A 22,172-nucleotide genomic window follows, 5' to 3' on the forward strand; every position below is an offset into this window, starting at 1 on the left:
AATGAAGGTTCCTGATTAAACTGCATGGAGAAGAGCTCGTTGTTGCCTCCTTATTTCTGCTGGACAGAGAAAGGCGGCTGACACTCTCTGTGTACCTGATCCTCCTATTCCAATCTCCCACACATCCATAAATATCTATTTTATTTCACTTTCCAAATGATAGCTATCTGTTCTCTCTAGTTCCTTACACTGTACCTACTGTCTGTGGGTCTATGGATCATAGCTTGGTTATCATTCATTGACTTAACAGGCAATATTGACGTATGCATGATACATACCATATTTGTTTTTCTAGGTCTTGAATACCTCATTTAATGTGATTTTTCTGGTTCCATCCATTTGCCTGCAAATATTATGATGTCATTTTTTAATGGCTAAGTAATAATCCATTTTGTAAATGTATCATATTTTCTTTATCCATTCTTCTGTTGAGGAACATCTAAAAAAAATTTCTAATTTGTGGATGCTATGAATAAAGCAGCAATGAATATGGTTGAGCAACTGTCTTTGTAGTAGGGTGAAGCTTCTTTTGGGTATATGCCCAAGAGTTATATAGCTGGATCTTGAGGCAGATTGATTCCCATCTTCCTGAGGAACTACCACATTAATATCCGTAGTGTTTGTATGAACTTGCACTCCTACCAGCAATGTATAAGTTTTCCCTTTACTCCACAACCTCCCCAGTATGAGCTGTCACTTGTGGAAAACTGATTTAAAAAAAAAATTCTTATAGTTAGAAAGAATACAGAAAGGATATTATGCTAGTTTGCTGAGGCTGCTATAATAAAATACTACAGACCATAAGAAAGTTTGCTGAACCAAAAAAAGTTAATTCTCTCATTGCTTTAGAGGCTAAAGGCATGAGATTAAAGCATTGATGAGGCAAAGGGGAAAGGAATTTGCTAAGTTAGTCTGAGAGACTGAGGGATGGTCTGTCAGAATAAGTGAGACCAAAATGAAAATGAGTAACCTTTACCATGTGACTAGCCTGTGCTAAGGAAGGTATGCTTAAATTTGTACTGAGAAGCCATGAGGAAGCCTCTATCAGAACATGGAACCATCTTCTCATGCTACTATGTGAATCCGAGAGCTCAGTGGAATTATCCTAAATCTCCCCGGGGGAGGAGATGATGATTTAACCATCAAGTATTTAGGTTCCATTGGGCCATGGCTTCCTAAATGAATCTCATATGAACTTTCTTACCACTAACACTCAAAATACAGTAAGAAACAGAACTTGAAGAACCTTCAATCCTTCCAATTTCCCTTGCCTTTTAACATGTAACGAAATGACTTTCCATCTTCATCTGTTTTAAGATTTCTATTATTTTTTGGAGAATGTCATACTTTGTGTTTTCTTCTTATTTCAAAGCCCCATTCCTCCTCTTAACTCCTGTACCCCTATGTCCCTACCTCCTCCCAACTTTGTGGTGTGTGTGTCCAAAGAACTCCAATTTGTGCTGTCATATACTTCTTATAGGAGGATGTGGAACTTAGTTGATCTACCAGGAGCAACACTCTTAATGAAAACTGACTTGATCTCTCTCAGAAGCAGTCAGCTACTGATAGCTCTTCAGTCAGTGGTTGAGGCTCATAACCACTTATGTGAAGTGGTCCTGTCATGTCCAGGAGACACTGTCTCCCTCCCATCCTCCTTGATGTCTGACTTTTACAGTCTTTCTTCCCTCTCTCCCACTATGGTCCCTGAGCCTTAGAGAGCAGTTCCCAACTTTCTAAATGGAATTTAGACAGTAAGAGCAGCATGGGGGGTGGGGGAAGAGTTTATTCTCAGCACTTCAATTGAATTCAGTTCACACTGTTCTCACCATCTTCCTTAAATGTGTTTTTGATGTGTTGGACAGAACCAAGAATTGACTAAGAATGTGAGCTTTATGCGTCTACATATGCTTAAAAATAGATGAATACTTTCCAATGATCTTTCCTATAGGATTTAGTGTATTGTTTTATGTATGTTTGTTTTACTATAAATGCTTTATAATCCCTGATTAAAATAATAGTATCTTTTTTTCTATGCGGTTTATCTGGAGTATATAATAACAAAAGTACTTGAAGGAAACCATTGTCTTCCTGCTTACTCTTCTCTGCACTACGTGATCTGCCACAAAAATGCACAGTGGATTTTTGACACTAACAAATAGAAATGACAATTGCATCAGTTAAGAACATAACCTCATACACTTTCTACATAAAACAAAGGAAACTCTTTTAAACTTTGCAGCTGTGATTTAAGCTATTATATGCTGTCAGCATAATGTATCTACCAGTAAAATAATTCTAGGTTTACAGACTTCCCCAAGGTTACCTGTAAAAATTCAAGAAATTGTTTTCATTTAATGCTGGGCAAACTATTTTGAGTAGTTTTTTTGTTTTTCTTTTTAAGACTTAAATTTTCTTTTAATTTAAACATATATGTTGGACTGAGAATATTCAAGCCATCACACCATGCTCCTGCACTCATTGTCAGCAGCTCCTGATTATGTGTGGTTATATTTCACACATCTTATTATATACTCACAAACAAATTATTATCAATATACCATATATTTTTATCTTGTGAGTTGGTTAAATGGATGAGAAAGGGAACACTTAGAGAGTTAGAAAAGTCTAATGAATTCTGTAGCTGAGCCCAGATGTGGATCTAGGTATCCTTGATTCTGACCCTTCAGATTGTTCTCATTGCCTACTGCAATCTACTCTACTAGCAATGTCAGTATCTGGAATCATGGTTGAACATTATGTGAGTGTTCTTGACAGAGATAATGGGAAAAGCCTAACCCTAGGATCTGTTTCAGTTATGCTCTGCAAATTCTGGAACACAGCCCTTCCATGTTCCATTAAAAATATAGTCCTCTGTAATTTTGAGAGATTGGTAATCCTTTGACTAGTCTCCTGATTATAATTGGTGCTGATTTTAATGAGCAAGAAGTTGTGCAAAGGGAGAAATAAAATGATACAACTCCATTTAAGGCAATGTCACAGATAGCAATTCATTATAATATATGTAAAATAGAAACCTGGGTAATTACTACCCACCTATACATTTTCTACAGTTTTAAGTGATTGATTTTTTTCTGTTCGAACCACTTACAGAATGAATACCTAAATGAAGACGTAGATGCTAGAGTTATTGAATACGAAGACAACCGGCCCCTCTTGGACATGTTTCTACAGAAGCCCATGGGCTTATTGTCCCTGCTTGATGAGGAAAGCAGATTTCCAAAGGCTACTGACCAGACTCTCATAGGTGAGGGTTCAGCCTGAAATGACAGTATGGCCTTTGGAGGAACCAGAAAAGTTGCAATAATTTTGAATTGTGTTAAATCATTTGGGAGAAAATAGCTGTCACAAAGCCTAAAGTAACTAGTTTTCAAGAAGTGATTTTGGATCAAATACCTTGACCAGTGTTTATTATAGGGTGAAATTCTTAGTGATGAATTAAACAACATTGGAGATTGGATGTCTGCTTCCTTTATGGTAGAAATCCAAATGCTGGATCTTGGATTATAAATCACTATAAACCATAAAACTTCTCCCACCCCAAGTTACAAGTTGGTGGGAAAAATAGGGAGACATTTCTGGACTGTTAAAAGAAATAGTAAGCAGAAAGATAAAATCAGTGCCATAAACAAAAATTTTACTTTTGTGTGTGTGTGTTTGTGTGTGTGAATAAGTGTGTGTATGTGTGTGTATGTGTGTGTGTTTATAGGTGTGTGAAGGGGTGTGTGTACATGTGGGAGTGAAACTGGAAGTCAACTTCAGATGAATTCCTCTACCACTATCTGCTTCATTTTGGGGGGCAGGATCTCTCACTGAACCTGACCCCACTGTTTTAGATATGCTGACTGGCTAGCAAGCTTCTGCTTCTGCCTGTCTCCATCTTTGTTCCCTGTTTTGAGAAATATTAAATTGAACCAGCACATTCCCATACATGGGCCTCTGCCCAGGTGCCCTGGCCAGCCATGCACTGGCAAGCAATGGCCAACCTGTCTTTATCTCATGGAGACTCTGACTCAGAACTCCACAATCTCCACCCAGCTAGCTAGGTTCCCACTGGTGTGTAGCTACCATGTCAGCCCATTCTTCAAAGCCCCCATGGCCTTTGTGGTGCACATCAGGCAAACCCATGCTTTGCCACCATACCTTTCTCTCTGGAACCCAGTCAAGTCACTATAAGAAGAAAAACACCACCCAAATTTAGCTCAGAAACAATGGTAACTCAATCTCTGGGCACAACAAGTAAACATCCCTCCCTCTGTCCAACCCAGAAGAGGGAGAGGGAGAGGGAGAGGAAGAGGGAGAGGGAAAGGGAGAGGGAGAGGAAGGGAGTCCGAGAGTCCTTTTGGGTGGGGATAGTGTGAGGACAGGATGTAATTACTAGTGTCTCCAGGTATCAATGGTGGTTTCATCAGTATTCACCACCAGACGATTAGATTTAATAAGGCATACATGATTAGGATTTTTACTTGTCATGTCTCCCTCTTCCCCTCCCCTCCCTCCCCTCCCCCTCCCCCCTCCTCCCTCTTCCCCTCTCCCTCTTTTCCCTAGAAGTCCCACCTTCTTGCCCAGTGATTGGCTCCTTTATTCATTAAGGAACTGGTTCACAAGAAGTCACCTGAGTACCTCATTCCTCATTTGCAAACCCTCCCAGGAGAACGGAATTAGCATCAAAATACAAGCAACCCCAGGGTTATCCACAATACTTCCCTCTTTCTTTTCTAATAAAAACAAAACCTTTCTCCAAAATCAGCAAACCCTTGAGCCTGGAACCAGAAAAACCTTTATTTTGACCTCTCTCCCAGAGAAATAATACAACCACAAAACTCAAAATCACACCCATTTTGAAAATTAAAACAAACAAAGTAAACTAAAATACTCATGTGCCTATTCTTAGGCCTTTTCTATTTTGCCATGCAGGATAATAACCCAGAATTCCTGTAGAGCCCCACATTAGACAGAATTTGATTATCTTGTGAGGTATATTAGAGCAATATGTCTTTATACCATCTTTAAAACAATCGATTTACACTTCTACCTGTACCTGCTTTTAAGTAGGCAGCTAGTCAAAGCAGGATTTAAACCCAGAATTCCTGTGGAGCCCACATTAGACAGAATTTGAGTATCTTGTAAGACATATTAGAGCAATATATCTTTACACCATCTTTCTGTTTGGCTCTCTGCCTGGAGCCACAGACATTATTACTTAATACCTGTTCACTGTCCTCTCTACTTGAAGTCAGTGACTAATTTTCCCTATCCTAGTTGTGAACCACAGGCAAAATTCCCCACGTGATTCAGACAAAATCTGTTTATAAATCTGTCCTAAAAGCAAATCCCAATCAATCAATCTCTGCCCCCAAGAAGTAGGCAGCTTCCATTCTACAGCTCTCTGATTCAGAGCAGCCTGCACTCCCCATAGCAGGGGACCTCAGAGCCTACCATCAGTTTTTTTGTTTCAAGGTTCCCATACTTAGGTCCAAGTGACTCTTCTCAGTGCTACCCAGCTACTCACTTAAAAAAAATAAAACTCTAATTTTCAGGCTACTAATCTTAAATTTCTAGTAGATTCGTGCCGAACACATTGGTTCACCACCTGTTGCAGGAAATATTAAATAATGAACCCACCAACTCTTTGCACTCCTGCTTCTCTCAACTCACCAACTCCCCAACAGAGTTGGACTACACTCCAATGCACCTGTTACTAGCAACTCTCTCCAGCTAGCCACCACAGCATCTGGCATGCTTGTCCCTGGAGTCACTAGTTCCCTCTCTCTGCCATCAGCAGTCCCACATTCCAGTAGCCAAGTAAAGCAAAACTCTTGAACTTTATAATTAACCAATCAGATTTATGTATCAAAAAATTCTCAATTTACAAGATGCCAATACAGTAATTTCAGAACCAATTGATAATGATAAAAGCTTTATCCTAATTATTCTTTTTTTTTTTTTTTTTTTTTTTTTTTTTTTTGGTTTTTCAAGACAGGGTTTCCCTGTGTAGCCCTGGCTGTCCTGGAACTCACTTTGTAGACCAGGCTGTCCTCGACTCAGAAATCCACCTACCTCTGCCTCCCAAGTGCTGGGATTAAAGGTGTGCGCCACCACTGCCCGGCTTATTCTAATTATTCTAATCCTTTGATATCATAACTACCTGTGACATGCTGGTTCACGTCTGCCTCCACCTTCCTTTCTCCTTCACTGAGGTACTCTCTGTATCTGAAACTCTTAGCTCTTCCTCCCTTTTCCCTGTCCAATCACAGGCCTCCTGCTGCCCTAATATAACTGAACAGGGAAAATCCTATAACCGTTCCAAGCGCTGGAGTTACAGGTATACATCCCCACAAGAGAGCTCCATGAAGCAGATCTCAGGTACTCAGAACTTTATCCACTGAACCATCTCCCCAGTTCCCACAAAAATAAAATTTTATATCAATATATCTAACTTATGCAGATTTGGGATATTAATGATAAAGCAAGACTATCACAATCAAAGGAAAATTATCCAGGGTGGGGACATAGCTTGGCTGGTTAAAAGTGCACTTGCTTGGTGTACAGAAGAGTCCTCTAGAGGAAGAGAACCTATGGGTGAATGTACATCACAAAAGAGGTGTGTTCAATTGGCTAGCATGATATAGCATGACTAGTTCAACAGTGGCTGTCTGTATGCTGAAGAAGCTAAGGACTGGTTCAGTCCACAAGGATGGAAGCCTCAGTGGCCCTAGTCTAGCACTAAAGCCTCTGGAGGATTTCCAGAGGGTCACTGACCTCCTGCCCATATTAGAAGGCCAAAGAAGCTGCTCTGATATCCCAGAAGAGGTTAGCAGCAACACAGAACAGAGAGAGAGGCTCAAGACCAAGAGGTAAAAGAAGATGAGCACACAGCTTGCTTCTCCTTCAGACCTTTTAATATTTGGGCCACAGCCAGAACGCCCTACACACTCTAGGACATATTCTTACCCATAGGCCTCTTAGTTGATTCAAGATCCAATCAAAGTGGCAATCTAGATTAAATATCACACCAGCACACAGAAAGCTCTGGCTTTGTAAACTGGGTTTGGTTGATGCTTGTTTCTAATCCCAGCGGGGTGGGGAGTCTAAAGGATCACTTGTTTAAGATTATTCTTGTCTACATAGCAAGGGATACATGAGACCATCTCTCAAAAAGAAAGTACTTAAAATAAAAATGTCCAACTTAAAATAGAAAAGAGGTCATTTTAATGAAGAATACCTTATTCCCTGCTTATGGGGGATAATCATAATATACATGTGAGTACTTAAAAAAGGGTAGATTTATTTCTTCCTCACTTACTTATGGTAAATGTGGTATTGCTTTCTCCTGATATGATGCTTGTTTTGTCCCTTGGACACCAGAGAGAAAAGGAAAAAAATCTCAGCATCATAGGGAAAATAATTTCACCAGCAAGTACTTGGATGTGTTAAAATTCTCATAGAAATTTGGCTGCCTTTATGAACCTATTCTGCCTTTATGTGTTGCATGTAGTTTTGTCTACACTGCTTCAAGTTCCTGGCTGGTAGCATGTGCACCCACCAAGGAACTATCTAGGATCCTCAAATAGAAACACACACACACACACACACACACACACACACACACCAGTTATTCTCAATATGCCTTAGATAACTCAATGACTGGACACTCCTAAATCTTCCCTTGCTTCCGCAGGCTTGTTGGCTTTATCTCTTCCACTATTGCATCCCCTTCTCCTCTCTCTCCCAGTCTCTTCCTATACCCAAACTTCTGCCTGTGCAACTCTCTGTGTCCCAACTCAGTCATTGCCTATTGGCAACTTTATTGATAGATCAAAAGCCAATTGAGGGTAAGGACCTTCAGAGTCAGTAAATAGATTCCTGATCAAAGCATCAGAACCACCCTCTACATTTATGAACCCAATGAAATAAATAGGAAAGCCAAGCCACTAGGACTTTAAGGTAATATCCTGGCATCACAGTGTAGCTTTCACACTGAGAGCATCAGCAGTACCTGGAGCTAGTGAATTCATAGCTCCCTCCCAAGACTTACCACGTGCTGCACTCACAGGGTGAGGCCAAATCTGCTGCACCCATACTGATGTTCCAGGTGACTCTGACCCATGCTGACATTTGAGACCTCCCCTCAACCATGATGTAGTGGTAAACATTTGTTTGAGAATTTTGCTTTGTCATTAATATCCAAAAACTTCATGATTTTACTATATTAAAACAGAGACACTGTTCATCATGCATTGTGTGGGAAAAAAATAACTTATGACCATCAATTTTACTTGAGGATCTCCTGTGTGCCTAATATTGGAGTTCACTTTTCTTCCACAGAAAAGTTTGAAGACAACTTGAAGTCACAATACTTCTGGAGACCGAAAAGAATGAAGCTCAGTTTTGGCATTCACCACTATGCAGGAAAAGTAAGAATTTCAAGAACGTTGTCTCTCTGCCATTTCTACTAATGGTATCAGAAGAGCTGGCCCCAAAATATTGGGACATGGTTCTAATGAGGTGGCCATATCTTACCTCTATCTGGTCCTAGTTCTCCTGTCAGCCTGTGTCTTCCTGGTCATTCAGTCTGATGACAATGACTAGCTAGCTGTGGTTAACTATATTTTACTCTTTTAAACAATAGTTTGGGGCATTTTCCAGGCCTATCTCTTACCTTTTGCCCAAGCATGGGGCTGGGGCAGTCACTCCCTCTCTGCCCCTCTTCTCCTCTTTCTCTCTTTTTCTCTCTGTCACCCTCCCTCTCTTTCTCACTTCCTTTCTCAGTCTCTCTCCTTTTCTTTACTCTCTCTCCCTCTTTTCCTCCCTCTCCCTCTTTTTCTCTCCTCTCTCTCCTCATCCACACTCTTTCAACCAATGCTCTAAATGAGAAAGATAAGAGAGAGAGAGAGAGAGAGAGAAAAGAAGAGAAATTGTCAGCAAGTAGTGTTGCCTCAGATGTGTGCAATTAGTCTTGACTAATGGATAGTCAAGACTTTAGAGAAGCATTCATAAATTTTGTTGAAACACAGCCACACACCTGTCAAACCTCAAATATGTTGTCTTAAACTCAGGTGACACTTTCTCCTCCATGAAAACAATGGGCCATCCCCTCAGAACTGTGCCATAATTGTTGAGGTATAAAGATTAAAATCAAGAAAGAATGTATGATAGAAGAAATCACTGACAAATAAACTAATTGTGAAGGCCTATATTTTTGTTCATTTGGCCACTTCCGTGGGTCAGGGTATGTCCCAATGACCTTTGTCATTAACAATATATCACTTAAGCTGAGGGGCTGGAAAGATGGCTCAATGGTTAAGAACAGTGGCTGCTCTTCCAGAAGGCAGAGGGTTTGGTTCCCAGCACCTACGTGGCAACTGAGAACTGTCTATAACTCCAATTCCAGAGGATATGATGGCCTCTTCTGGCATTGGTGGGCATTTCATTGTGCAAAATGGTGCATGGACTTACATGCAGGCAAAACACACATACACCTATCTTTTTCATTTTTTAACAACTATATATACCTTAAGGCATTTTCATTATAACCTTCCCTGATTCTTAGTGTTTGCCCAACCAAATAAAGGTTGTCAATGAAGATTTGCCTATGATCATTTTATCCAGTCATTTTTACTAAGTATATTATTTGGTTTATAACAAGAGTACTGGCTGAATTCCCCAAAAGGAGAAGCTGATTGTTGCTGTTCTCGAAGCTGACAGTGTGAGTCCAAGGTATCCTGAGCAGGTTGTTGTCTAAGAAAGCCTCTTCTCCTAGCTTGTAGACAGATGTCATCTCACCCAGTCTTAATATGGTCTGTACTCTGTGAGACTTCTGCAGACATCTTTAACACAAGTTCTGGATTGGCATGATTCAATCTATACCTACACATTTTGATTATCCATCAGAAATCTTTGGGAAGTTTTCATATTTTTAAAGTCTTTAAATTATTTAGAAGTACCAGAAATATACCCCTATAGCATACAATCTCCGAGTTAAATAAGACCTATCATGGTGACGTCAGTAGAGCTGGGCCAGTCCTCAGGGAAGTGGGGAAGGGTCTATGCTTCCCATCCCTCCAAATAAAGAAAAGGAGCATACCAGATTCACGCATTTCTGACCTAATGGTATGGAATTGCACACATCTTGTGTGTTTGTGGCTCAGTAAGGATTGAACTTTCATTTAAGCATTAAGGATGACAGTGACTATTTGTAATAATCACCATAACACTTTTTATCAACAGGTCCTCTATAGTGCTAGTGGATTCTTGGCTAAAAACAGAGACACTCTCCCAACTGATATTGTGTTGCTTTTGAGGTCATCAGAAAACAATGTAATTCGGCAACTTGTCAACTACCCTCTGACCAAAACAGGTAAGGCAGTTGATGTTTGGAAAACTTCCCCTAAGCCCCATCAAGTAGTTTCTATTGACGTGATTTATTTGTGACCAGAGTCCTCAATATTTTGTGTTTATTTTCAATTCACTAAATATTCACTTATTCCTAATCTAAGAGAGACATAAAAAGCAGTACAAAGGTGTGAGGCTTTTATAAAGAAAAATATTTGACAATCTCACCAGAAAATGTAGAAGAGTCCACTCTCCTCAAAAGGAGCCTGCTGTCTTCAGGAATGGAAGGCCGGAGATGAGCCCTGGTGTCCATGGGCTCTCTACTTACTTAGTTTATATCATGCTGTTTCTTACCCCTCTCCTTACTCATTCTCACTTTCATTTATTGTGGGAAAATACATGATTCAAGTTCTTCACATTGTAGTTTAAAATGCTTCTGTAAAAGTTTTAGTGGTTATACTGATGTATAACTGAAATATTTAGCCAATAAAATTGGATGTTTTCACATAAAGGCTCCATATATACATCCCCATAACCTACAGAGAGCATATTAATCATACTAATTATCTCCCACATAGCCCCTGTGATCTCTCCTCCCCTCCTCATAACCCCTCTCTGATTGTTCAAACACCATTTGTCGAAAACATTATTCTCCCTCCCTTGAATTGCTTCCATATCCTCAAACATATATGTAAAAGTCTTGTTCCAGACACTTTGCACGTCATCCAGAAGGTTACATTTTATTTAAGGCTTAAATAAGTAAGCATTATTTAAGTATTGAAAATGCAGAATATTAGTAGAATAGCACCCCAACTAAGAATGATAGCTATAATTTAAAGCCAAGTTTTACTGGCTTCTACAACCTTCACTGTTTCACTGCCTTTAATGGTACAGAGCACACACCTGAATGCATGATCATATTGACTGAAAAGATCATATTGACTTCACTTACATTTGATTTGCTAAAAGCACTTCATGTGACTTTACAGCTCATTGTGGAGTCCAGCTTGAATTAGAAAAAAACCAAAACCTCAGAAACTACTTAAAACACACAGACACACCTCACATGTGGAGTGAGTTCATCATAATCTGCCCATCTCTTCTCATAAATGAGAGGAAAGCCGTCAGTCACTTCTACCTTTCCCATTGTGTCATGTGCGGAAGTTGGGTTTTCTTCCTTTTTTCTGAATTTGGGATTTGTAGTAGCTGAGCGTGGTGGTCCATGTCTGTGCTACTAGAAGTCAGGAGGCTGAAGCAGGAGTATGAGGTCACTCTGGACTACATTGCAGGATTCCTTGAAAAAAGATGAAGAGCAAGAAGAACAGGAACAGGAAGGGGAGGAGGGAGAAGAGGAAGAGGGACAGGAGGAGGAAACAAAACCAAAAACAGGAAAAGATTCATTATAGCATATGCCTTTAATGCTAGCACTTGGGAGTTAGATGCAGGCAGATCTCTGTTGAAGCCAGCCTGGTCTACACAGTGAGGTCCAGAAGAACCAGAGCTACACAGAGAAAGTGTGTCTGGGAAACTAAACAAACAAAATTATTATTTTTTCACATACTATCTTTTATCCTTATTTGAATAAATAAGTAACCAAGCTTCTGAGCCTTAATATGCTCAGAATACTTTAAATAAGTAAAAACATTATCTAGCCACTAAGGATACGAAAAGACAAATGAATGTTATCTGCAATCCCATAGGTAACTTGCCGCTTTCTAAAACTAAAAATGTAATAAACTATCAGATGCGGAATTCAGAAAAATCCACAAATCTGACCAAGGTAAGATGATGCACCTCCAAGTCTGCTCATCTGCACGTCCCTTGGTGATGCTTCTGTGCTCCTGAGAGCAAGTCTGCTCATCTGCACGTCCCTTGGTGATGCTTCTGTGCTCCTGAGAGCAAGCTGCTCATCTGCACGTCCCTTGGTGATGCTTCTGTGCTCCTGAGGGCAAGCTGCTCTCTCCGTCCCTTTGCTTTTTGTTCTTGATTAGCAGATGTGTATATTATGATTGCTTTTTACTAACTGCTGCTAAAACACCATGCCTTTCTGGTATATTCATATTTTTTTTAATCTTCAAATGTTGTACAGTTGCCAAATAAAAAAGTGCATGTGGCCAAGGTCAGAAACCTTCACATTTGGCACAAGACCAGTCCACATTCTAATGAGGCTAAACCAGCAGTTCTTAAAGTACAAATAGCAATAACATGCGAGGATTTGTGCACTTAACACCTAGACTAAGATAAACTGATGGAAAATATCACATAGGTCTTGTAGATCACAATGTGCAGAAGATGGTAAGGTCTCACTCTCTTCTTTGGTCTCCTTAGGGTGAAACTAGAGATGTCACATGCCATGCCTGTGAAACCACCAATGTGAAAACACAAACGGTCTCATCATATTTTAGAGTAAGATGTTAAACTATGGTGTATTTAAGGTTACTGTTCATTCTAAATGAGTTAGATATAAAAAGTGTAACTGGCAAAAAAAAAAAAAACAAAAAACAATGTTTATTATACCCATTAACTGCAATGGATACAGGATATGTTAGCACATAGTTTCATTTGTGGATCAGTTTATTTTGATATTTCTCCTGTGAAGTAGAGAACTCCGTGAAAATTGTAATGGAATTTATAACTTCATTAAAGTTTTTCCTTATGAACGGGATATGGTGGCACTCACTTTTAATCCCAGAAGTGACTGGCAGATCTCTGTTAAGTTCAAAGCCAGCCTGGTCTACACAATAAGTTCCAGGACTGCCATGACCATGTAAGACCTTGTCTGAGAGAGAGAAGGGGGGGGGTAAAGCTATTAATCCCAGCACTCAGGAGGCAGAGGCTTGCAGATCTCTGTGAGGTCAACATAGCCTGGTCTACATAGTGAGCTCTAGGATACCTAGGGCTACATAGTGATTCCTTGTCTTGAAAACTAGATAGATAGATAGATAGATAGATAGATAGATAGATAGATAGATAGATAGATAGACAGATAGACAGACAGATAGATCTGTGCATCCAAATGCATTCCCACTAGAATAATTTTTTAAAAAAAATTTAAAAGGAGAATTTTTTTAATTCAATGCCTCTGAATGGTTTGGGTATAGACAGATGGGGCAGGGTTAAGCATGGCTTTGTAGCCCATATTTCCTTGCACATACACAAGCCAATACCTTCAGCAGGAAGAGAGAGCCAATTATAGGACTGGAGCAAGGAAGAGATCAGCAGTTACAGTAGCACACCATGGCTTATGAGCAAGGTAACCTTTCTTGAACTTTATGGGAGAAAGAAAAGGAAGGAAGCACTCTCCTCCCTGTGTTCAAGCACCTGAATTAACCATTCTCAGTATAGTCCCAGCTTCACTTACCTCTTCTGAACCAGCCAACCAGAATGACAGAGAAAATGCCACCTAAACCTGGAGACCACTAGTCACTTAATATGGAAGTCGCGGATGTAATCAAATTAACCATACTATTGGTGTCCAGTGAATGAATGAATTCCTGTAATAGAGTCATGAACCACTTTTTAAACTGTCTGAATACTTGTATATATGAGAATATGCGTATTCTCACAGCCCTAAGTCTATAGTAGACACTATCAAATCCTCCTTGAGCATTGCCTGTATTGTATATATGAGAATATGCATACACATTTACATGCTTACAGCCTGTGTTCACTGCTAATAAATCCTGTTATATCATCAAGGCAGCACATGTGAACCACTAAACATACTTACAGCCAAACTAGTTTATTTTTTAAGTTGTCCACAACATTATGATACCACTGTTGTTAGCATCAAACGCTGTGTGAATGTTAAGTCGGATCAGGTCATGAGATCACTTTAATCATCAGGCTAAAGTAAAAATTGACAGAGGATAATTCCATGCACTATGTAATATGTTCTCAAGCTTTTTTTTTTTATTCTGCAAACTAGAATGGAACAAGGGTGACTATGCCTTAGTCCTAAGAAAACCCAAGTGCCTAAATGGCTCAGAAAGCCAGCAGGCATTGTCATCTTTGGATCCCAGTGCCTGGCAGATGTTTGCATGACTCACAAATAATGTAGTGAAAGGACTCTAGAGTGGCAGATGCAACTGTTTGGGAGGACGACATCTGAGCTGGTCCCCTAGGAGAGCACACGAAAGCAGCAGATTTTTCAGTTGTCTAACTTCAGTATTTGAGTTGCACTGGCCCTGGGACTCTATATATTTTCATTTCTAACACTAAAAACCCAATCCTCCATGCTGTATTTATTTTCTGCCTTGCCAGGAAGTTCTAATCCTGATCCCAGTCTTAAAGATGACTATTTTGCTGAGGTTCCACTTCTAATGGACTTTGTTAATTCTAATAAAATAAAGTACAGAATAAAGTTTTAATATCTATATTAATAAAATGTTCTCCACAAATCAATTTGATAATAAACCATGGTATAATTGTTAAATGGATATCACTTTGGTTATTTTTATATGTGTCCTATATATGAAGCTAACTTCCCTGCCCTAATTTTAAACTAGATGATTCCAAACAGAAGTTAAAGTGTTTGTTTCTTATATGCTTTTTTCTACAAAGACAGAATAGGACAAGCAAATTAGTATATAAAGTAAATTAACCAAATTGTGTGTCTCAATATTGTAATTTGGCATGTTTGCTTGATAGGATATAATTACTTAGATAGTATGTAAAAATAAGTAAATAAATTCATCACTTAATTAGTACTACCTTAAACATTTGTAGGCAAAGTTTTCATAGGCAACCTCCTAGTTATTGCCTCTAAATATTTATTATTAAATCTGAAATATTTAGAGAGTTACTCTTCAATGTATCAGATCTTTTTCCACTTACTGTGACTAGCCATTTGTAACATTAAATTTTATAACTGCAACCTTATAATAAAAATGAAGACCTACAAGCTCAAACATTTTAAATATCATTCCATGAAACTGATTCTTGTTGTATATTATAGTACTCCTTAATGGATTTGTTATCTAAAATGGTGGTGGGCCAACCTCATTTTGTCCGTTGCATCAAGCCAAATAATGAGCGGCAAGCAAGAAAGTACGACAAGGAGAAAGTGCTGCTCCAGCTACGCTGCACAGGGATTTTGGAGACAGCAAGAATTCGAAGGCTTGGTTACTCACATCGGATACTCTTCGCTAACTTTATAAAGAGGTATGTGCATTCCTTAAGTTTCCATTGTGCTGTTTATATTTTTTAAAATCTTCAGGAGGATTGTAGAACATAAAACAGTGAGTAGTCTAGGCAGCTTAGGGAGGAAGCATTTTATTTGTACAGTAAAAAAAGAATGAATGTAGCTATTGTTAGTTGGTCTGGGGCAGTCTGCTGTGCTCTGGGAAGTCTCTGTGGAGAGAGAAGATATATGTGAAAGATGCTGAAGGGTCAAGGGTCTAAGACTCTGTACTGAAGAGCTGAGAGATATGAGTTCTCAGCCCAAGGCTACCACTTGCTGTGTAGCCATGGGACTACATCAATAGTTCTGAAGTAGAACACATGATGCCCCTCAAAAGATACCTACCAATATTGGAAGACATTTGGGAATGTCAAGCCTTCAAGGTGGCTTCCCATGTAGCGGGTAGGAGCTCAGTATGCAGCTAATCATGTCATCTATAGCTCAGAGGGCAGCTCCCACAACAAAGCTATTCACACTCAAATGCTGGTAGTGCTGGGCTAAGACCCCTGGCCTCTGTGGTATTTCACTTTCCTCACCTCCTAAGTCTGCTATGACCATCTGATAGAATGGCTATAATAATCAAATTGAATAATGTTATGTCTATAGAGACTTGGCAGATACAGAAAGTCAACTGAAATTTATATGTCAATTTAAGCTTTTCTAATTTAAGAAAGAATCCATTAAATACAAAGAGTTCTTAATGCTTAAAATTATTGTAAAATTAAATTTTTATATAGTAAATATATTTTAAGTAATACATTAGTGTCAATATTTTAAATATTTAATATTTTAAATGCCTATATTTGTGATACTTGTCAATCCTGTCATTTCTGTTCATCATTATATTTAAAGAAATTTCAAGTTTTAGATAGACTGCAATTTTCAGGAAATTTTAATGTTCAAAGAATTCTCCCTCTATAAAACTCCCCATTCTTCCTTTTTAAAGTATGCAAAGGAATATTAAGAACAAAGCAAAGCTTTGATTGCTTTGCTCAACAAATCCTAATTACATGTCTCCACAATAATAATAAGGATAAGGAGAAAAAGGAGAAATAGAAAAAGTAGGAGGAGCAGAGGAGGCAGAGGAGAAGGAGAAGAAAAGAAGGAGAAGAAAGTTATACCATGCTTTCTTTTACATGGCCTGTTGATAGTCTATCACTGCGACAAATTCTGGAAAGAAGCAACTTGCTAAAGGAAACATTTGCCTGGGCTGATGGGCTTAGTGGTTCTGCTCTGTGGTCAACTGGCTATGTTCATGCTGGGAAGGTGCGGTGGAAGAGACTTGCTGCCAGGAAGTAGAGGGATACTGAGAGAAAGAAGGTGAATAAAAGAGACAAGAATAATAAACCTTTCAGATGCAGGGATGTGCCTCTATGCCTTCAAGTGGCTACTTCCTCCAATGAGATTCCAACTCCTAACAGCCCATCAGCTATCACACTGACAAGTTAGTATCGTGTGATCCAGTTATCCCTCAGCAGAACCACTTCACCAGGCACAGAACTGCCTTCAACACCTGTGACTTTGGGCGGACACTTCTTACACAACCTGTTACAGTGTCTAAGATTCAGGATAATGGTAATTCTTTATGATGATTCTCTTCTTTTTCAGACATTCATCTTAGCCCTTTTTTTCCTTAAAAATACAAAGAGGAAAATAAAAGCAGTTTTTTAGAATGTCCTGAAATCAAGAACACACTACCACTTTTTCATGATTATATATATATGTATATACATATATATAAATTTCATTTATATTTTGGATTTTATATTAAAGGGCTTTCATAGAAGTTTAAAGTGGCCTGTATAGATTTAAATTTGTATCTAAATAAGAAATCTTAAGATATTGAAATTTTTACTTAGCCAGTAGATAAATACTCAGTTCTGTCCATGAGCATGCATAACCTAAAAACATTAGATGTAAAGGAGTTTGAGGTTAAAATTAAAATCTGACTTATTGTCATATATTTCATGTGCCATGAGAAGAGTAGACCTTTCTTAAATGTTAATATAAATATTGTTGCAAGAATCTCTCTGGAGTAAGCACTCTAACATCATCAAGAGTGAAAGAAAGGAGATGTATTTACCAGTGGTCCCAACACAGAACCTGTAGCTCCTGGAAGACTTCAGTCCATATCCAGTTCACACTTTATGTTATGAAACCACAAAGTAGGGCAATCAATCAAGTGGGACTTTCCTAGAAAAGTTCCATGCAGTTTATATGGCAGTCAGCTTGGGGGTGTCTTTCATTTTTTACATATGATAGGTATAAGCTTTTGCAGTCAGGTTGCCAAAGGTAACAACTGTCATTTCTTCTATTCGGTTATATCTTTAGGTCATTCTGTTGCTGGTAGCTACTGGAGTCATGCTTGGCAAAAAGCAGTAAATCACTTTTTAAGTAAATCACTAAATAAGTCAATAAATCAGTGTCTTAGGGTTTTACTGCTGTGAACAGACACCATGACCAAGACAACTCTTATAAGGACAATATTTTTTATTGGATATTTTGTTTATTTACATTTCAAATGTTATCCCCTTTCTCAATCCCCCCCAAGAAATCCCCTATCTCATCCCCCCTCCTTCTGCTTCTATGAGGGTGTGCCCCCACCTATCCACCCACTCCCACCTCCCCGCCCTCACATTCCCTTACACTGGGACCTGGAGCCTTCATAGGACCAAGGGCCTCTTTTCCCATTGATGCCAGACAAGGCCATCCTCTGCTCCATATACAGCTGAAGCCATAGGTCCCTCAATATGTACTCCTTGGTTGGTGGTTTAGATCCTGGGAGCTCTGGTTGGTTGATATTTTGTTCTTCCTATGGGGTTGCAAACCCCTTCAGCTCATAAGGACAACATTTAGTCAGGCTTACAGGTTCAGAGGTTCAGTCCATTATCATCAAGGTAGGAGCATGGCAGCATCTGGGCAGGTCTGGTGCAGGAAAAGCTGAGAGTTCTACATCTTCATCTGAGGGCTGCTAGCAGAATACTGGCTTCCATACAGCTAAGAGTAAAGTCTTAAAGCCCATACCCACAGTGACAAACTTACTCCAACAAGGCTACACCTACTCCAACAAGGTCATGCCTCCAAACAGTGCCACTCCCTGGGCCAAACATATACAAACATAACAATCGGTATTTACTAATTGGTCTTTTCTACCTTATTCTACTTAAGTATCACTAATACAATAATATTACTAATATATGTATGCTAAGCCACTTTGCTAAGAGCTGTAGGGACAGTTTCAAAACTGACTTATCTTCAGTAATTGGCAATCTGGTTAGGATTATCAGAGTCAAGACAAGGGAACTTGACAAGCAGTACAACTTAGTAAATGACAATTCAAGAGACTGGTGTACACAATGCAAGCATCTACAGGGCAAAAGACCATTACATTAAAATGTCAAGATCAAGAATCACAAAACAGGATCTGCCAGAGGATGCACTTAGTAGGGAAGATAGGAAGTAGGGTTTTTTACAGGACAGCCATAATGGCTCAACAGGTTATGTATTCAAGCAAAACTACTTCCCTCATGGAACTACAGAGTGAAAAAGAAATAGAGGGGAAGCTATTGGGGTTCCAATAAAATGGTATCCAAAAAAACTAAGTGGATTTGGACTAAGGTGAATTGGAAGAGTAGGCATTAGTGCAGGAACAAGAGAGGAAATGAGACAACCATTTGGGTTAAAAAGTATGAGCTTTATGCTTTCAAAATATTCATGGTTTTATAGTATATACCTCAAGGAAAACTAAATCCTTTGTGTTGGTTGCAGGTAAATTATTTATTTAGAAATTAAGAAGTGAGAATTAGCTGGGCAGTGGTGGCACCTTTAATCTCAGGTCTCAAGAGGCAGAGGCTTTGGATCTTTGAGAGTTCTAGGGCAGCCTGGTCTATGGAATAAGTTCCAGGATAGCCAAGGCTAAACAAAGAAACCCTGACTTGGGGCGGGGGGGAGAATTACTTATGTTTCAAAGCCCCATGATACTATAGAATAGCAAATTACTATGTGGTAAATATGAAAGAAAGAAAAGCTATGGATATCGTAGGGAAAAAATGAATCTCTGTTTTAAATAACAGAAAGTACCACAATAAAAGGCTAAATCTTTTCTACTGTTTTGAAAGTTATCACCCAATTCAGCATAGACTATTCAGAAGACAGAACAATTTAGAAAGGTCTCCCGAAGCTCAAAGTAGGACTTCATAGCCTTCTGGACCTGACTAACCCTTCTCGGATGCAGACCTCTCCAGACCTTTACCTCAGTGAAGTAAGGTCTGCTTTTCTGTTTTACAAGAAAAGCCACCCAAAGGGAATGTAGTTCCGCATTCCACTCAGCAGATGGGGTGTAGGACAAGCAGCTAGGGAAGCAAAATGCAGGGAGCTTGGCACACAGCCATCAGGTGCTAGGCTTTAGGGAAGCACCAAGCACTGCACCAAGGGTGGGAAAATGCAGTCTAAGATGTGGTGCAGATGAAGTTGGGGTTCCCTGACTCCTGAGCATCCTGGGAATAAGGATAGAGAGGTCCAAGGCTGGGACCCTTGGGGCAGGTGAGCTGAGAACAGTGACTAGCCTGGGCCAGGGGAGATGGGAGCTCTGACTTAGCTCATCAGAGATTGTCCTTAGCATGGTGACTGTTGTCTGGAAACACAGAGAGGCCTTCTATAGGAGACTTAGGCTATGACTCTGTAGACAAAGGCCTTCTCCATGCTCCCCACAGCAGTTTTTGGTGGAACAGACAGTCGTGTTTATCCATACCATTTATCGACTGGTCATCATGGAAAATGGATGCATATCAACTTCTCAGGGTAGACCAGAGATTAAATAACTTTTGCAGGGAGGAACATCCAGGAAAGGAAGCTTATTGCCTATACCCTCAAGGTCTCTAGATACCTCTTTAGAATGGAGACCTCTGTTCTGAGCTATGTGACCAATGCAGGAATTGTAGACATGTATTCCGGCAGGGAGCAAGCAGTGAGGTACCTACCATCTCAGGTGGGTACCAGAGTATCAGGATCTCAGATCCACTCTAACTTACCAAGTTTCCTGGCACAGTCCACTATCCCACAAGGGAAGGTGCCCAATATGATCTCACTTTGCACAAGACACTAAGCATGTTTATCAGATTTCCACCAATGATAATGAACCATCTGAAATAGCCAACTGATACAGATAAAAGGCTGATTCCGTCTTCCAGTCCATTCATTGGTTTCACAACTTTGGGGCTACTGTTGCACATCACACTTGGATGTTGAAACAAAACAAGTTGCCTCATGGAGAATAAGGGAACACAGAGAAATGGAAAAGGAAGGAGATGGTGGTCCCAATAATCTCTTTAAAGATACATCCCCAGAAACCTGAAGACCTCCCACTGAATCTCAGGATCCCTACAATCATCCAAAAGCTGCTCCACAGAACAGGTCTTTAACACATGGGCCATCAGAAACATGTAAGCTCTAAACTGTAGCACAGTTTTACTGTTTTTGTTTATTTTCAAATGAACCCTATCTTCAGATCGAGAAAGCAGCTCCATTTAATAGTGATATCTATGCACAATCATCTTGCTCACAGTCTCCAGAGCACAGTTTATTGATGGCATGATAGTGTATAGTAGGTTCTAGTTTGTTTTCTGTGGTTGTGATAGAACACTAACAACTTGAGGAAGAAAGGCTTATTTTAGCCTACAGGTTATAGTCCACCATTGAGGCAAGTCAAGGGAGGAAATCAAGGCAAGAACTTGAAGGGAAAACCAACAGACAAACGCTGTTTAATAGTGTATTCCTACATTCACATTCAACTGACTTTCTTATTCAGCCCAGGTCCAACTGCCTAGGGAAAGATATCACTCACAGAGGGCCTTCTTATATAGATTAGCAATCAGAAAGTGCCCCACAGACATGCACATCTGCACATCTAATGCAGACACTTCTCCAATTGCCTTCAACAACAAGAGAAGGTTTTCTCTTCTCAGGTTTATCAAGTTACAACCCACTTTAGCCATTACAGTGAATGCCCATGCTTTAAAGTCCAACTCAGCTTAAACTCCAATCCTGTCATTTACTAAATATTCATCCTCAATGTGATTTAAGTTCTGTAAGCATCTATAATGTGGCTTTCTAGTGATCTGCACACATAAATCATAAACATTATATTTTCATGTGCTTATGAGTATTAAATGATTTTCTATATATGAAGTATATGAACAATCCCAGTATATGAGCAACCACAGGAGTGAAACTACAGAAGACTCTGGTTTGTATCTATCTCACTTTGCTATCATTCTGGGGCTATATAAGAGAGCCAAGCATTAAATCTGGGAATTCATCCCTTCAACATGACAGAGTTGCTGAGTGGCTACCCTTGTTGAGATGTTGGACCACTGCACAAACCAATCAGCCATTTTTATCATTTTCAGGTATTATGTTCTCTGCTACAAATCAAGTGAAGAGCCCCCAGTGACCCCAGACACCTGTGCTACCATTTTGGAAAAGGCTGGTCTTGATAATTGGGCTCTTGGAAAAACAAAAGTAATATTTTCATATAATTTTGATGGAAAAATGATGACTAGATTTATAGGATGTAACACTTTACTATGTTTGAAACTATTATGAGTTTTGTTAGAAACTATGTAAAATTGGGGATGAA

General features: G+C 39.4%; 1 protein-coding gene across 1 annotated transcript in view; it reads left to right on the top strand.

Annotated features, from left to right (window-relative positions):
- Nucleotides 1-22,172, top strand: part of Myo3a (myosin IIIA) — a 216,471-nt gene that overhangs the window by 152,354 nt on the left and 41,945 nt on the right. Inside the window, exons 20-26 of the mRNA XM_031369160.1 lie at nucleotides 3,112-3,265; nucleotides 8,347-8,435; nucleotides 10,249-10,378; nucleotides 12,054-12,133; nucleotides 12,682-12,759; nucleotides 15,311-15,516; nucleotides 21,943-22,054. Of these exons, the coding sequence (XP_031225020.1) occupies nucleotides 3,112-3,265; nucleotides 8,347-8,435; nucleotides 10,249-10,378; nucleotides 12,054-12,133; nucleotides 12,682-12,759; nucleotides 15,311-15,516; nucleotides 21,943-22,054 (849 nt within the window). The remainder of the gene's footprint in view (nucleotides 1-3,111; nucleotides 3,266-8,346; nucleotides 8,436-10,248; nucleotides 10,379-12,053; nucleotides 12,134-12,681; nucleotides 12,760-15,310; nucleotides 15,517-21,942; nucleotides 22,055-22,172) is intronic.

Source organism: Mastomys coucha, unplaced genomic scaffold, assembly GCF_008632895.1.
Source record: "Mastomys coucha isolate ucsf_1 unplaced genomic scaffold, UCSF_Mcou_1 pScaffold15, whole genome shotgun sequence".
In the NCBI taxonomy this organism is placed as follows: Eukaryota; Metazoa; Chordata; class Mammalia; order Rodentia; family Muridae; genus Mastomys; species Mastomys coucha.